This window comes from Pelodiscus sinensis, chromosome 12 (assembly GCF_049634645.1).
Source record: "Pelodiscus sinensis isolate JC-2024 chromosome 12, ASM4963464v1, whole genome shotgun sequence".
NCBI lineage: Eukaryota > Metazoa > Chordata > Testudines > Trionychidae > Pelodiscus > Pelodiscus sinensis.
In genome coordinates, this window is record NC_134722.1 from 47124455 (window position 1) to 47140368 (window position 15914).

At 68.6% G+C, this 15914-nt stretch overlaps 1 protein-coding gene across 4 annotated transcripts in view; it reads right to left on the bottom strand.

Annotated features, from left to right (window-relative positions):
- Positions 1 to 15914, bottom strand: part of LOC142831111 (uncharacterized) — a 29306-nt gene that overhangs the window by 1828 nt on the left and 11564 nt on the right. For 2 of the 4 annotated variants that reach the window (XM_075940548.1, XM_075940549.1), the window contains exons 2-7: positions 5562 to 5697; positions 2943 to 3044; positions 1289 to 2266; positions 944 to 1138; positions 622 to 768; positions 45 to 262 (exon numbers count right to left, since the gene is read on the bottom strand). In XM_075940548.1, coding sequence (XP_075796663.1) covers positions 45 to 262; positions 622 to 768; positions 944 to 1138; positions 1289 to 2266; positions 2943 to 3044; positions 5562 to 5588 — 1667 coding nt within the window. In that variant the 5' untranslated portion in view covers positions 5589 to 5697. Of the gene's footprint in view, positions 1 to 44; positions 263 to 621; positions 769 to 943; positions 1139 to 1288; positions 2267 to 2942; positions 3045 to 5561; positions 5815 to 6048; positions 6092 to 15914 lie in introns of those variants that run through there. The other 2 variants (XM_075940550.1, XM_075940551.1) reach the window with 2 other exon arrangements.

The window sequence follows — 15914 nt, forward strand, 5'->3', positions numbered from 1 at the left end:
TGCCACCCCCGGCCGGCGCCAGGGCAGGGCCTCGCCGTACTCACCGGCCCGTGAGCTGGCTGCAGCCAGCAAGGGCGAGGTCCTGGAGTCTCCGGAGAGAGCTAGCGGCCGCCACGAAGCCAGCGTCCGTCAGCCTCCCGCAGTGACTCATGGACAGCTGCTCCAGGCTGGGGCAGCCCCCGGCCACGGCCCCCAGGCTGGCGTCGGTGAGCTCGGGCAGCAAGCCGAGGGACAGGCGCCTCAGGGCCGGGAAGCGGATGACCTAGCGGACAGAGGGAGGAGAGGCCATGAGGCAGAGCCCCCCCGTCCTGGGGCTCATCCCCCCGGCTCCTGGCCCGCCGTGACGCTTCAGAGCACAGGGCTGGGCCGGAGAGGCAAGGTGTCCTCAGCCCGGCTCCCCCAGAGCACGGCCGTCTCCCCTGGCTCCCTCCTAACTCGGCACTGTGCCAGAGGAGGGGCGCTCTCTGCAGCTTCGCCCCCCTCCCTCCCGCTGTCTGCTCGTCCTGCCCCCAGGGCACATGGAGGCCCAGTCTGGTGCCGAGAGGGGCACCCAGCAGCGAACATGCAACCAGGAGGGTTTTGCTCGCGCCCAGCTGGGCTCCGGGGCCGCAGCAGCCAGACCTGGGTGATGCTGGTGTCGGTTAGCTTGCTGCAGGCCGTGAGGTCCAGCTCCTGCAGCTGCCATAGCGCCGCCAGGGAGGCCCGGGGTTGCTGCGGGGCCTGGGTCCAGGTGGAGTCGCTGCAGGCCGTGGGCTCCGGCTTCAGGTTCTGCAGAGGTGGCAGGGAGGATCCCGTTACCAGAACTCCCACTGCACTTCCGTCCTGCCTCCCTCTGCCAAGCACCAGCGCTGTGCCAGTGGCTCTGGGCCTCCCATCTGCTGCGCTGTGGCAGGGACAACCCCATCCCGGGCCCACTGCACGCCGGCCCCTCGGGGGCGCTCACCTCTCGGGGCTCCTCCACGCCCAGCAGGCCCCCGTCCGTCAGCTCCTTGCACCAGGCCAGCCGCAGGACAGTCAGGCGGGGGAGGTGGGAGGAGACGGCTCGGAGGCTCGCGTCAGTGATGGAGATGCAAGAGGAGAGGTCTAGCGCCCGCAGGGAGCCGCTCAGGGACCGGGCCAGCGAGAGGACAGCGCTGTCCTGGGCAGCAGAAGGAAAGGAGAGAGGCCACTTGGCCGTGCCCAGGAGCTGAGGCTCCATGCAGGAGACCCCGGCTGCTGGCACCGGGGTTGGGTGCAGAACCAGGGCGGCGCCCTGCCCCTGGGCGAGCAGCAAGCGCAGGGAACGTACCGTGAGCAGAGAGCAGAAGGCAAAGCTGAGGGAGGCCAGGGGAGGCCGGCGCTCGGGGGAGGAGCAGGCTTTCACCAGCTCGCGCCCGCTCACTCGGCTGCACTCGGCCACATCCAGGCTCCGCAGGCTCCGCAGCTCAGCCACGCGCAGGAAGGCCCCGTCCGTCAGCCGCGGGAGCTTCCCGAGCCGCAAGCTCCGCAGGGCTGGCAGGCCCGTGGACAGCGCCAGGGCGGCCCGGTCGCACAGCTCTGCGCACCCGGTGAGGTCCAGCGCGGTCAGCTGAGGCTGGTGCGTGCAGAGGAGGCCGACGGCCTCGTCGGAGAGGTCGCCGCAGTGCTGCAGCGTGAGCTCCTGGAGGCGCAGCCCCCCCACACGAACCAGGGATCCCAGAGCCGGCGAGGTGAGGCTGGTGCCGCTCAAGTCCAAGGCCCGGAGGCTGCCAGCCTGCTCCTTCAGGAAGCGCAGGAGGTTGCGGAAGGACAGCAGGGCGGGGGAGCTGTGGGCCCCGCGGGAGGGGTCCCACTCGAAGGCGAGGTGGCAGCGAGCCAGCGACAGCCGGGCCAGGCTCGGGGTGCAGCTCGTCAGCCGGTTGAAGCTGAGATCTGACAGGTGCCGCAGGCCGGCCAGGTCCAGCTCCTGGAGGTGGGTGAGGGCGCGCTGGGCCTGACGCAGGGTCTCGGGCTGGGAAAGCAGCGTCCCGGCCATGAAGAGGCTGTTGCAGCCACTCAGGTCCAGCGAGGAGAGGCGGGGGCAGGCCAGGAGGAGGTGCACGAAGGACGACTCGCTCAGGCTGCTCCCCCGCAGGGACACGCTCCGCAGGTGCGGCCCCAGGTGAGAGGAGACGGCCTGGACCACGTCCCGGGAGACGGCGGAGCTGTCCAGGCTGGCCAGGCGCACGCAGCTCACGGGCCACCTGGCCAGGCGCTCGATGGCAGGCAGGGAGGCCGAGGCAGCGGGGATGTTGTACAGGATGCTCTCCTGGAACCCGACAGGACAGGGGCAGCACGGCCCTGGGGACGGGAGGCAGGACCCCAGGAGAGGCCCTGGGGGAAATGCTGGAGACAGGCCCTGAGGCAAGGACGGAGGGGCCACAGGCCGCCTTCCCCTCCCCCCTGAGCGGGCCAATGAGCATGTGCAGGGAGACCCCAGGAGTGCAGGCCTGTGCAGAGGCAGTGAGGGCAAGGGCCGGATCCAGCCTGCCCCCGGTGTAGCTGACACCCCCATTACCTGACAGGAACAGACGATGGGAGGCTGGTGCCTGGGAAAGCCAGGAGGCTGCCCCGACAGAGCGCTGAGGTTAATGCCTCTCTGCAGCAACCCACCCCCGGGGCAGGAGGGACAGGCTAGGGGTCTCACGCGGGCCGAGCCAGCGGGGGAACGGAGCTTGGCCTTCTCCCAAGCACTGTCCCACCTCCACCCCGGGACTCTGCACTCAGCGTGGCCTGGCCCTGCAGCGCTTCGGGTCGGCTCAGGGAAGAGGGAGCGCTGAGAAGTTCCTTGCAAACCTGCGCCTGGCTGCTGCCCAGGACCGGCTGGCTCGGGCACATGCGGGGCCCGGTTCAGGCAGGCTCGTAACTGTTCGGGCAGGGGACTCGGCAGGGCTGTGACCACGGGCACACCGCGCAGCCAGGGCTGCCGGGAGGGCAGGCGTTACCTGCCGCAGGGAGTCCCGGGCTGCAAAGTACCAGGTCCGATTCACCAGCGAGGCCTCCTTCCTGTCGGCAAGGGGCAAGAAGCTGAGGATGTAGGTGATGACCTGGGAAGGGAAAGGAAGAGGCGTGAGGAATGGGTGTTTGGAGAGGACCGTCCCCGCCTGACTTGCTGGCGCTTTGAGGAATGTTCACAACAGCCTTTCTCCCCCCCTTCACGTAAGGACTCCAGTAAAACAGACGGACGCGTGAGCTTTCCTTGTGAAATCCCTTTGTCTCCTATGCTCTGCTTGGCTGCGATGTCCCATGAACACTGCCCTGGGCTGAGAGCCGGCTAACTCTCCCCCAGTGCCACGCTCTGGGCAGTCCACAGACAGTCACGGCAGGGGAGGGAAGGCAGAGAGGGAGGCTGAGGCCAGGTGTGGAGAAGGGGAGCTGGTCTGCCAGTCCCTGGCTCCTTACTGTTTAGTACTTCGGACTCCGATTACAGCAGGGCCCTGCCTTAGCTGCCCTTATCAGCGCCCTTAATGACGCCTCCACGGAGCGTTTCCACAGCCGACGGCGGGAAGCCTGGGGCGCTTTTTAAACTTACACCCCCTCCTGCTCCAAAGGTCTCTAGCGTCCTCAGCCACGTCCTGCAGGCTGCTGAGCCCTGGGCTCCCAGCACGGCCAGGTTAGCTCAGCGCCATCAAAAGGAGACCGCCCGGGTGCTCAGCGCCAAAAGGCGGCATGCAGCCCCTTGCAGGATAGGCCGGTTACTGGGACCAGGGGCATTTGTGCCCTCTGGGTCGGTTGAAATATACAAACGTGCTTCCAGACAGACCTGGCACTCGCTGGGCAATGAGTCCCACCGGCTGGCAGGGCGCTGCGCGGGGTTCAAAAGTGCTTCCTTTTGTTTGGTTTAAAGCAGCTGCCCAGCAATTTCATTGGGTGACCCCTGGGGCCGGCTTCTCCCTGCCCCCCATGCATGGGGTGGCCAGCTCCCGCCCCCTGCAGGACCGGAGGGCTATGTCTACACTGGCGGGTCTTGCGCAAGAACACGTCCACACTGCCATGTCCTTTTGCACAAGAGCGCCCATGGCAGTGTGGATACGCTCTCGTGCAAGGAAGCTCTGATGGCCATTTTAGCCATAGGGCTTTTTGCACAAGAAACCCCTGCCGCACGTCCACACTGCCCTCTTGCACAAGAGGGCTTACACTTGTTAGAAAAGAGCGTAGCTCTTGTGCAAGAAGCCCTCTCTCCCCACGCTTTACTATAAAACTTCTTGCGCAAGAGCAGGCGGGCAGTGTGGATGCTCTGTGGAAGAAACCGCCAGTGGAGACCTAGCCGAGCAGTCTTCTGCCTAGGGCTGGCCAGCTGCTCCCAGGTACTGGTTAATCAGTACCAGGTAAGCATCACCTGGTGATGAAAGGAAGTATTGCTTTGGGCAACACACAGTCAACCTGTGGAACTCCTTGCCAGAGGATGTAGTGAAGACCAGGACTTGAAGCGGGTTTATAAAAGAGCTAGATGAATTCATGGAGGACAGGACCATCAAATGCTATTAGCCAGGACGGGCAGGAATGGTGGCCCTAGCCTGTTTGTCCAAGACTGGGAATGGACCGCAGGGAAGGGATCACTTGACGATTCCCTGTTCTGTTCACGCCGAGGCATCTGGCATTGGCCACTGGCAACAGCCAAGATGCTGGGCTAGATGGACCTTTGGTCTGACCCCGGCTGGCTGCTCTTATGTAACCGGTTACCGTTCACGTCCCTACTGTGAGCCGAACTAGAATGAGGCCAAACAAGGTCTATAAATACATGGTGCAAAGATGACACAGGGCAGAGCAAGGCCAGCAAAACACCCAAGGGGGCTCAGCCTGCGACCCTCGCTTTCCTCTCACGTTGTCCCCAAAGGGGTTCCGTTGGAAGCCAGAGTGACCACAGCCAAGGGGGACGCGGGGGTTGCACGTGTCTGGAGCTGGATGTTCCTTAATGTAACCAGGCTCTTTGCAAGACAAAGAAACGTGGACAGGATGCGGCTGCCTGATTTGGAGACCTGGTCGTGGGAAGACGGGGGGGCTCAGCCACGGGGTCCGAACGGCCTGAGCTAGAAGCAGTAACCGGGTTCTACTCTGACGCAGGTGGGACCCTGTTGGCCAGAGTCCAGCGAGCACAGAGAGGGGCCCGGCTATCACGCGGACATCCCGCTTCCCCAGGATGACAGCAGTTGGCTGTGCACATCAGCGTCCCGGCAAGCACTGCCTGTGGAGTGGTTCTCTGCAGGCGGTGGCCACAGGCGCATACACATTTGCCCTATAATGTGCGGTCAAGGTGTGATCAGCCCTCAAGGGGCACGGCCCTCTCTCGAGCCACGAGGGAGCAGCCGCGCCAGTGGAGTGGGTCTGTCCCTGGAGGGCAGGGCCCACGGTGGTAAGAGGCCACAGCAACACATTCCAGTAGCCCATTTAGATGACACAGGCTGGCCCCGACCATCACACTAGGACCAAGGGAACACAGGGGTGTCCTCATCTGAATCCAGTTCTACTTCTAGGAACTCGTGGGACCTTCCAGACACTGGGGCCCGAGTGGCGCCCCGGGGTCCCCACCCTGCTCCAGCATGAGCAGAGCAAGCAGGTGTTACCTCCACCGGGAGCCTTCGGGACTCCATGCTCCAGGGGCCAGCAGCAACATCTGCCCCTTGGTGGGACCCCAGTACGGACTGCGCCTGCTCAGGGCCAGCTGCTGCCCTCGGTCCGTCCCAGTGAGCGCCTCAGCCCCTGGAGTCCAGACAGAGACAGTCAACACCCGCCCCTCCGCAGTGCTCCCACCGTCCGTCTGCCCCCCTGCGGCACCCCGGGTGTGTGTCTGTCTGCCCTCCTGCCGCACCCCGGGTGTGTGTCTGTCCGCCCCCCTGCGGCACCCCGGGTGTGTGTCTGTCTGCCCCCCTGCGGCACCCCGGGTGTGTGTCTGTCTGCCCTCCTGCCGCACCCCGGGTGTGTGTCTGTCCGCCCCCCTGCGGCACCCCGGGTGTGTGTCTGTCTGTCTGCCCCCCTGCCGCACCCCGGGTGTGTGTCTGTCTGTCCCCCTGCCCCACCCCGGGTGTGTGTCTGTCTGCCCCCCTGCCCCACCCCGGGTGTGTGTCTGTCCGCCCCCCTGCCGCACCCCGGGTGTGTGTCTGTCCGCCCCCCTGCCGCACCCCGGGTGTGTGTCTGTCCGCCCCCCTGCCGCACCCCGGGTGTGTGTCTGTCTGCCCCCCTGCCGCACCCCGGGTGTGTGTCTGTCCGCCCCCCTGCCGCACCCCGGGTGTGTGTCTGTCTGCCCCGCTGCCGCACCCCGGGTGTGTGTCTGTCTGTCTGCCCCCCTGCCGCACCCCGGGTGTGTGTCTGTCTGCCCCCCTGCCGCACTCCGGGTGTGTGTCTGTCTGTCTGCCCCCCTGCCGCACCCCGGGTGTGTGTCTGTCTGCCCCGCTGCCGCACCCCGGGTGTGTGTCTGTCTGTCTGCCCCGCTGTCGTACCCCGGGTGTGTGTCTGTCCGCCCCCCTGCCGCACCCCAGGTGTGTGTCTGTCTGCCCCCCTGCCGCACTCCGGGTGTGTGTCTGTCTGCCCCCCTGCCGCACCCCGGGTGTGTGTCTGTCTGCCCCCCTGCCGCACCCCGGGTGTGTGTCTGTCTGTCTGCCCCCCTGCCGCACCCCGGGTGTGTGTCTGTCTGTCTGTCTGCCCCCCTGCCGCACCCCGGGTGTGTGTCTGTCTGTCTGCCCCCCTGCCGCACCCCGGGTGTGTGTCTGTCTGTCTGCCCCCCTGCCACACCCCGGGTGTGTGTCTGTCTGTCTGCCCCCCTGCCGCACCCCGGGTGTGTGTCTGTCCGCCCCCCTGCCACACCCCGAGTGTGTGTCTGTCTGTCTGCCCCGCTGCCGCACCCCGGGTGTGTGTCTGTCTGTCTGCCCCGCTGCCGCACCCCGGGTGTGTGTCTGTCTGTCTGCCCCCCTGCCGTACTCCGGGTGTGTGTCTGTCTGCCCCCCTGCCGCACCCCGGGTGTGTGTCTGTCTGCCCCCCTGCCGCACCCCGGGTGTGTGTCTGTCTGTCTGCCCCCCTGCCGCACCCCGGGTGTGTGTCTGTCTGTCTGCCCCGCTGCCGCACCCCGGGTGTGTGTCTGTCTGTCTGCCCCCCTGCCGCACCCCGGGTGTGTATCTGTCTGTCTTTCCGCCCCCCTGCCACACCCCGGATGTGTGTCTGTCTGCCCCCCTGCCGCACTCCGGGTGTGTGTCTGTCTGCCCCCCTGCCACACCCCGGGTGTGTGTCTGTCTGCCCCCCTGCCGCACCCCGGGTGTGTGTCTGTCTGTCTGCCCCCCTGCCGCACCCCGGGTGTGTGTCTGTCTGTCTGTCTGCCCCCCTGCCGCACCCCGGGTGTGTGTCTGTCTGTCTGCCCCCCTGCCGCACCCCGGGTGTGTGTCTGTCTGTCTGCCCCCCTGCCGCACCCCGGGTGTGTGTCTGTCTGTCTGCCCCCCTGCCACACCCCGGGTGTGTGTCTGTCTGTCTGCCCCCCTGCCGCACCCCGGGTGTGTGTCTGTCTGTCTGTCCGCCCCCCTGCCACACCCCGGGTGTGTGTCTGTCTGCCCCCCTGCCGCACCCCGGGTGTGTGTCTGTCTGTCTGCCCCCCTGCTGCACCCCGGGTGTGTGTCTGTCTGTCTGCCCCCCTGCCGCACTCCGGGTGTGTGTCTGTCTGTCTGCCCCGCTGCCGCACCCCGGGTGTGTGTCTGTCTGTCTGTCCCGCTGCCGCACCCCGGGTGTGTGTCTGTCTGTCTGCCCCCCTGCTGCACCCCGGGTGTGTGTCTGTCTGTCTGCCCCCCGGCCGCACCCCGGGTGTGTGTCTGTCTGTCTGCCCCGCTGCCGCACCCCGGGTGTGTGTCTGTCTGTCTGTCCCCCTGCCGCACCCCGGGTGTGTGTCTGTCTGTCTGTCCCCCTGCCGCACCCCGGGTGTGTGTCTGTCTGTCTGTCCCCCTGCCGCACCCCGGGTGTGTGTCTGTCTGTCTGCCCCCCTGCCGCACCCCGGGTGTGTGTCTGTCTGTCCGCCCCCCTGCCGCACCCCGGGTGTGTGTCTGTCTGTCTGTCCCGCTGCCGCACCCCGGGTGTGTGTCTGTCTGTCTGTCCCCCTGCCGCACCCCGGGTGTGTGTCTGTCTGTCTGTCCCCCTGCCGCACCCCGGGTGTGTGTCTGTCTGCCCCCCTGCCGCACCCCGGGTGTGTGTCTGTCTGTCTGTCCCCCTGCCGCACCCCGGGTGTGTGTCTGTCTGTCTGCCCCCCTGCCGCACCCCGGGTGTGTGTCTGTCTGTCTGCCCCGCTGCCGCACCCCGGGTGTGTGTCTGTCTGTCTGCCCCCCTGCCGCACCCCGGGTGTGTGTCTGTCTGCCCCCCTGCTGCACCCCGGGTGTGTGTCTGTCTGTCTGTCCCGCTGCCGCACCCCGGGTGTGTGTCTGTCTGTCTGTCCCCCTGCCGCACCCCGGGTGTGTGTCTGTCTGTCTGTCCCCCTGCCGCACCCCGGGTGTGTGTCTGTCTGTCTGCCCCCCTGCCGCACCCCGGGTGCGTGTCTGTCTGTCCGCCCCCCTGCCGCACCCCGGGTGTGTGTCTGTCTGCCCCCCTGCCGCACCCCGGGTGTGTGTCTGTCCGCCCCCCTGCCGCACCCCGGGTGTGTGTCTGTCTGCCCCGCTGCCGCACCCCGGGTGTGTGTCTGTCTGTCTGCCCCCCTGCCGCACCCCGGGTGTGTGTCTGTCTGCCCCCCTGCCGCACTCCGGGTGTGTGTCTGTCTGTCTGCCCCCCTGCCGCACCCCGGGTGTGTGTCTGTCTGCCCCGCTGCCGCACCCCGGGTGTGTGTCTGTCTGTCTGCCCCGCTGTCGTACCCCGGGTGTGTGTCTGTCCGCCCCCCTGCCACACCCCGGATGTGTGTCTGTCTGCCCCCCTGCCGCACCCCAGGTGTGTGTCTGTCTGCCCCCCTGCCGCACTCCGGGTGTGTGTCTGTCTGCCCCCCTGCCGCACCCCGGGTGTGTGTCTGTCTGCCCCCCTGCCGCACCCCGGGTGTGTGTCTGTCTGTCTGCCCCCCTGCCGCACCCCGGGTGTGTGTCTGTCTGTCTGTCTGCCCCCCTGCCGCACCCCGGGTGTGTGTCTGTCTGTCCCCCTGCCGCACCCCGGGTGTGTGTCTGTCTGTCTGCCCCCCTGCCACACCCCGGGTGTGTGTCTGTCTGTCTGCCCCCCTGCCGCACCCCGGGTGTGTGTCTGTCCGCCCCCCTGCCACACCCCGAGTGTGTGTCTGTCTGTCTGCCCCGCTGCCGCACCCCGGGTGTGTGTCTGTCTGTCTGCCCCGCTGCCGCACCCCGGGTGTGTGTCTGTCTGTCTGCCCCCCTGCCGTACTCCGGGTGTGTGTCTGTCTGCCCCCCTGCCGCACCCCGGGTGTGTGTCTGTCTGCCCCCCTGCCGCACCCCGGGTGTGTGTCTGTCTGTCTGCCCCCCTGCCGCACCCCGGGTGTGTGTCTGTCTGTCTGCCCCGCTGCCGCACCCCGGGTGTGTGTCTGTCTGTCTGCCCCCCTGCCGCACCCCGGGTGTGTATCTGTCTGTCTTTCCGCCCCCCTGCCACACCCCGGATGTGTGTCTGTCTGCCCCCCTGCCGCACTCCGGGTGTGTGTCTGTCTGCCCCCCTGCCACACCCCGGGTGTGTGTCTGTCTGCCCCCCTGCCGCACCCCGGGTGTGTGTCTGTCTGTCTGCCCCCCTGCCGCACCCCGGGTGTGTGTCTGTCTGCCCCCCTGCCGCACTCCGGGTGTGTGTCTGTCTGTCTGCCCCCCTGCCGCACCCCGGGTGTGTGTCTGTCTGCCCCGCTGCCGCACCCCGGGTGTGTGTCTGTCTGTCTGCCCCGCTGTCGTACCCCGGGTGTGTGTCTGTCCGCCCCCCTGCCACACCCCGGATGTGTGTCTGTCTGCCCCCCTGCCGCACCCCAGGTGTGTGTCTGTCTGCCCCCCTGCCGCACTCCGGGTGTTTGTCTGTCTGCCCCCCTGCCGCACCCCGAGTGTGTGTCTGTCTGCCCCCCTGCCGCACCCCGGGTGTGTGTCTGTCTGTCTGCCCCCCTGCCGCACCCCGGGTGTGTGTCTGTCTGTCTGTCTGCCCCCCTGCCGCACCCCGGGTGTGTGTCTGTCTGTCTGCCCCCCTGCCGCACCCCGGGTGTGTGTCTGTCTGTCTGTCCCCCTGCCGCACCCCGGGTGTGTGTCTGTCTGTCTGTCCCCCTGCCGCACCCCGGGTGTGTGTCTGTCTGCCCCCCTGCCGCACCCCGGGTGTGTGTCTGTCTGTCTGTCCCCCTGCCGCACCCCGGGTGTGTGTCTGTCTGTCTGCCCCCCTGCCGCACCCCGGGTGTGTGTCTGTCTGTCTGCCCCGCTGCCGCACCCCGGGTGTGTGTCTGTCTGTCTGCCCCCCTGCCGCACCCCGGGTGTGTGTCTGTCTGCCCCCCTGCTGCACCCCGGGTGTGTGTCTGTCTGTCTGTCCCGCTGCCGCACCCCGGGTGTGTGTCTGTCTGTCTGTCCCCCTGCCGCACCCCGGGTGTGTGTCTGTCTGTCTGTCCCCCTGCCGCACCCCGGGTGTGTGTCTGTCTGTCTGCCCCCCTGCCGCACCCCGGGTGTGTGTCTGTCTGTCCGCCCCCCTGCCGCACCCCGGGTGTGTGTCTGTCTGCCCCCCTGCCGCACCCCGGGTGTGTGTCTGTCCGCCCCCCTGCCGCACCCCGGGTGTGTGTCTGTCTGCCCCGCTGCCGCACCCCGGGTGTGTGTCTGTCTGTCTGCCCCCCTGCCGCACCCCGGGTGTGTGTCTGTCTGCCCCCCTGCCGCACTCCGGGTGTGTGTCTGTCTGCCCCCCTGCCGCACCCCGGGTGTGTGTCTGTCTGTCTGCCCCCCTGCCGCACCCCGGGTGTGTGTCTGTCTGTCTGTCTGCCCCCCTGCCGCACCCCGGGTGTGTGTCTGTCTGTCCCCCTGCCGCACCCCGGGTGTGTGTCTGTCTGTCTGCCCCCCTGCCACACCCCGGGTGTGTGTCTGTCTGTCTGCCCCCCTGCCGCACCCCGGGTGTGTGTCTGTCCGCCCCCCTGCCACACCCCGAGTGTGTGTCTGTCTGTCTGCCCCGCTGCCGCACCCCGGGTGTGTGTCTGTCTGTCTGCCCCGCTGCCGCACCCCGGGTGTGTGTCTGTCTGTCTGCCCCCCTGCCGTACTCCGGGTGTGTGTCTGTCTGCCCCCCTGCCGCACCCCGGGTGTGTGTCTGTCTGCCCCCCTGCCGCACCCCGGGTGTGTGTCTGTCTGTCTGCCCCCCTGCCGCACCCCGGGTGTGTGTCTGTCTGTCTGCCCCGCTGCCGCACCCCGGGTGTGTGTCTGTCTGTCTGCCCCCCTGCCGCACCCCGGGTGTGTATCTGTCTGTCTTTCCGCCCCCCTGCCACACCCCGGATGTGTGTCTGTCTGCCCCCCTGCCGCACCCCAGGTGTGTGTCTGTCTGCCCCCCTGCCGCACTCCGGGTGTGTGTCTGTCTGCCCCCCTGCCGCACCCCGGGTGTGTGTCTGTCTGCCCCCCTGCCGCACCCCGGGTGTGTGTCTGTCTGTCTGCCCCCCTGCCGCACCCCGGGTGTGTGTCTGTCTGTCTGTCTGCCCCCCTGCCGCACCCCGGGTGTGTGTCTGTCTGTCTGCCCCCCTGCCGCACCCCGGGTGTGTGTCTGTCTGTCTGCCCCCCTGCCACACCCCGGGTGTGTGTCTGTCTGTCTGCCCCCCTGCCGCACCCCGGGTGTGTGTCTGTCCGCCCCCCTGCCACACCCCGAGTGTGTGTCTGTCTGTCTGCCCCGCTGCCGCACCCCGGGTGTGTGTCTGTCTGTCTGCCCCGCTGCCGCACCCCGGGTGTGTGTCTGTCTGTCTGCCCCCCTGCCGTACTCCGGGTGTGTGTCTGTCTGCCCCCCTGCCGCACCCCGGGTGTGTGTCTGTCTGCCCCCCTGCCGCACCCCGGGTGTGTGTCTGTCTGTCTGCCCCCCTGCCGCACCCCGGGTGTGTGTCTGTCTGTCTGCCCCGCTGCCGCACCCCGGGTGTGTGTCTGTCTGTCTGCCCCCCTGCCGCACCCCGGGTGTGTATCTGTCTGTCTTTCCGCCCCCCTGCCACACCCCGGATGTGTGTCTGTCTGCCCCCCTGCCGCACTCCGGGTGTGTGTCTGTCTGCCCCCCTGCCACACCCCGGGTGTGTGTCTGTCTGCCCCCCTGCCGCACCCCGGGTGTGTGTCTGTCTGTCTGCCCCCCTGCCGCACCCCGGGTGTGTGTCTGTCTGTCTGTCTGCCCCCCTGCCGCACCCCGGGTGTGTGTCTGTCTGTCTGCCCCCCTGCCGCACCCCGGGTGTGTGTCTGTCTGTCTGCCCCCCTGCCACACCCCGGGTGTGTGTCTGTCTGTCTGCCCCCCTGCCACACCCCGGGTGTGTGTCTGTCTGTCTGCCCCCCTGCCGCACCCCGGGTGTGTGTCTGTCTGTCTGTCCGCCCCCCTGCCACACCCCGGGTGTGTGTCTGTCTGCCCCCCTGCCGCACCCCGGGTGTGTGTCTGTCTGTCTGCCCCCCTGCTGCACCCCGGGTGTGTGTCTGTCTGTCTGCCCCCCTGCCGCACTCCGGGTGTGTGTCTGTCCGCCCCCCTGCCACACCCCGGATGTGTGTCTGTCTGCCCCCCTGCCGCACTCCGGGTGTGTGTCTGTCTGCCCCCCTGCCGCACCCCGGGTGTGTGTCTGTCTGCCCCCCGCCGCACCCCGGGTGTGTGTCTGTCTGTCTGCCCCCCTGCCGCACCCCGGGTGTGTGTCTGTCTGTCTGTCTGCCCCCCTGCCGCACCCCGGGTGTGTGTCTGTCTGTCTGCCCCCCTGCCACACCCCGGGTGTGTGTCTGTCTGTCTGCCCCCCTGCCGCACCCCGGGTGTGTGTCTGTCTGTCTGCCCCCCTGCCGCACCCCGGGTGTGTGTCTGTCTGTCCGCCCCCCTGCCACACCCCGGATGTGTGTCTGTCTGCCCCCCTGCCGCACCCCGGGTGTGTGTCTGTCTGCCCCCCTGCCGCACCCCGGGTGTGTGTCTGTCTGTCTGCCCCCCTGCCGCACCCCGGGTGTGTGTCTGTCTGTCTGCCCCCCTGCCGCACCCCGGGTGTGTGTCTGTCTGTCTGCCCCCCTGCTGCACCCCGGGTGTGTGTCTGTCTGTCTGCCCCCCTGCTGCACCCCGGGTGTGTGTCTGTCTGTCTGTCCCGCTGCCGCACCCCGGGTGTGTGTCTGTCTGTCTGCCCCCTGCCGCACCCCGGGTGTGTGTCTGTCTGTCTGTCCCGCTGCCGCACCCCGGGTGTGTGTCTGTCTGTCTGCCCCCCTGCTGCACCCCGGGTGTGTGTCTGTCTGTCTGCCCCCCGGCCGCACCCCGGGTGTGTGTCTGTCTGTCTGCCCCGCTGCCGCACCCCGGGTGTGTGTCTGTCTGTCTGTCCCCCTGCCGCACCCCGGGTGTGTGTCTGTCTGTCTGTCCCCCTGCCGCACCCCGGGTGTGTGTCTGTCTGTCTGCCCCCCTGCCGCACCCCGGGTGTGTGTCTGTCTGTCCGCCCCCCTGCCGCACCCCGGGTGTGTGTCTGTCTGTCTGTCCCGCTGCCGCACCCCGGGTGTGTGTCTGTCTGTCTGTCCCGCTGCCGCACCCCGGGTGTGTGTCTGTCTGTCTGTCCCCCTGCCGCACCCCGGGTGTGTGTCTGTCTGCCCCCCTGCCGCACCCCGGGTGTGTGTCTGTCTGTCTGTCCCCCTGCCGCACCCCGGGTGTGTGTCTGTCTGTCTGCCCCCCTGCCGCACCCCGGGTGTGTGTCTGTCTGTCTGCCCCGCTGCCGCACCCCGGGTGTGTGTCTGTCTGTCTGCCCCCCTGCCGCACCCCGGGTGTGTGTCTGTCTGCCCCCCTGCTGCACCCCGGGTGTGTGTCTGTCTGTCTGTCCCGCTGCCGCACCCCGGGTGTGTGTCTGTCTGTCTGTCCCCCTGCCGCACCCCGGGTGTGTGTCTGTCTGTCTGTCCCCCTGCCGCACCCCGGGTGTGTGTCTGTCTGTCTGCCCCCCTGCCGCACCCCGGGTGTGTGTCTGTCTGTCCGCCCCCCTGCCGCACCCCGGGTGTGTGTCTGTCTGCCCCCCTGCCGCACCCCGGGTGTGTGTCTGTCCGCCCCCCTGCCGCACCCCGGGTGTGTGTCTGTCTGCCCCGCTGCCGCACCCCGGGTGTGTGTCTGTCTGTCTGCCCCCCTGCCGCACCCCGGGTGTGTGTCTGTCTGCCCCCCTGCCGCACTCCGGGTGTGTGTCTGTCTGTCTGCCCCCCTGCCGCACCCCGGGTGTGTGTCTGTCTGCCCCGCTGCCGCACCCCGGGTGTGTGTCTGTCTGTCTGCCCCGCTGTCGTACCCCGGGTGTGTGTCTGTCCGCCCCCCTGCCACACCCCGGATGTGTGTCTGTCTGCCCCCCTGCCGCACCCCAGGTGTGTGTCTGTCTGCCCCCCTGCCGCACTCCGGGTGTGTGTCTGTCTGCCCCCCTGCCGCACCCCGGGTGTGTGTCTGTCTGCCCCCCTGCCGCACCCCGGGTGTGTGTCTGTCTGTCTGCCCCCCTGCCGCACCCCGGGTGTGTGTCTGTCTGTCTGTCTGCCCCCCTGCCGCACCCCGGGTGTGTGTCTGTCTGTCCCCCTGCCGCACCCCGGGTGTGTGTCTGTCTGTCTGCCCCCCTGCCACACCCCGGGTGTGTGTCTGTCTGTCTGCCCCCCTGCCGCACCCCGGGTGTGTGTCTGTCCGCCCCCCTGCCACACCCCGAGTGTGTGTCTGTCTGTCTGCCCCGCTGCCGCACCCCGGGTGTGTGTCTGTCTGTCTGCCCCGCTGCCGCACCCCGGGTGTGTGTCTGTCTGTCTGCCCCCCTGCCGTACTCCGGGTGTGTGTCTGTCTGCCCCCCTGCCGCGCCCCGGGTGTGTGTCTGTCTGCCCCCCTGCCGCACCCCGGGTGTGTGTCTGTCTGTCTGCCCCCCTGCCGCACCCCGGGTGTGTGTCTGTCTGTCTGCCCCGCTGCCGCACCCCGGGTGTGTGTCTGTCTGTCTGCCCCCCTGCCGCACCCCGGGTGTGTATCTGTCTGTCTTTCCGCCCCCCTGCCACACCCCGGATGTGTGTCTGTCTGCCCCCCTGCCGCACTCCGGGTGTGTGTCTGTCTGCCCCCCTGCCACACCCCGGGTGTGTGTCTGTCTGCCCCCCTGCCGCACCCCGGGTGTGTGTCTGTCTGTCTGCCCCCCTGCCGCACCCCGGGTGTGTGTCTGTCTGTCTGTCTGCCCCCCTGCCGCACCCCGGGTGTGTGTCTGTCTGTCCCCCTGCCGCACCCCGGGTGTGTGTCTGTCTGTCTGTCCCCCTGTCGCACCCCGGGTGTGTGTCTGTCTGTCTGTCCCCCTGCCGCACCCCGGGTGTGTGTCTGTCTGTCTGTCCCCCTGTCGCACCCCGGGTGTGTGTCTGTCTGTCTGCCCCCCTGCCGCACCCCGGGTGTGTGTCTGTCTGTCTGTCCCCCTGTCGCACCCCAGGTGTGTGTCTGTCTGTCTGTCTGCCCCCTGCCGCACCCCGGGTGTGTGTCTGTCTGTCTGTCCCCCTGTCGCACCCCGGGTGTGTGTCTGTCTGTCTGTCCCCCTGCCGCACCCCGGGTGTGTGTCTGTCTGTCTGTCCCCCTGCCGCACCCCGGGTGTGTGTCTGTCCGCCCCCCTGCCGCACCCCGGGTGTGTGTCTGTCTGTCTGTCCCCCTGTCGCACCCCGGGTGTGTGTCTGTCTGTCTGTCCCCCTGCCGCACCCCGGGTGTGTGTCTGTCTGTCTGTCCCCCTGTCGCACCCCGGGTGTGTGTCTGTCTGTCTGTCCCCCTGCCGCACCCCGGGTGTGTGTCTGTCCGCCCCCCTGCCGCACCCCGGGTGTGTGTCTGTCTGTCTGTCCCCCTGTCGCACCCCGGGTGTGTGTCTGTCTGTCCGTCCCCCT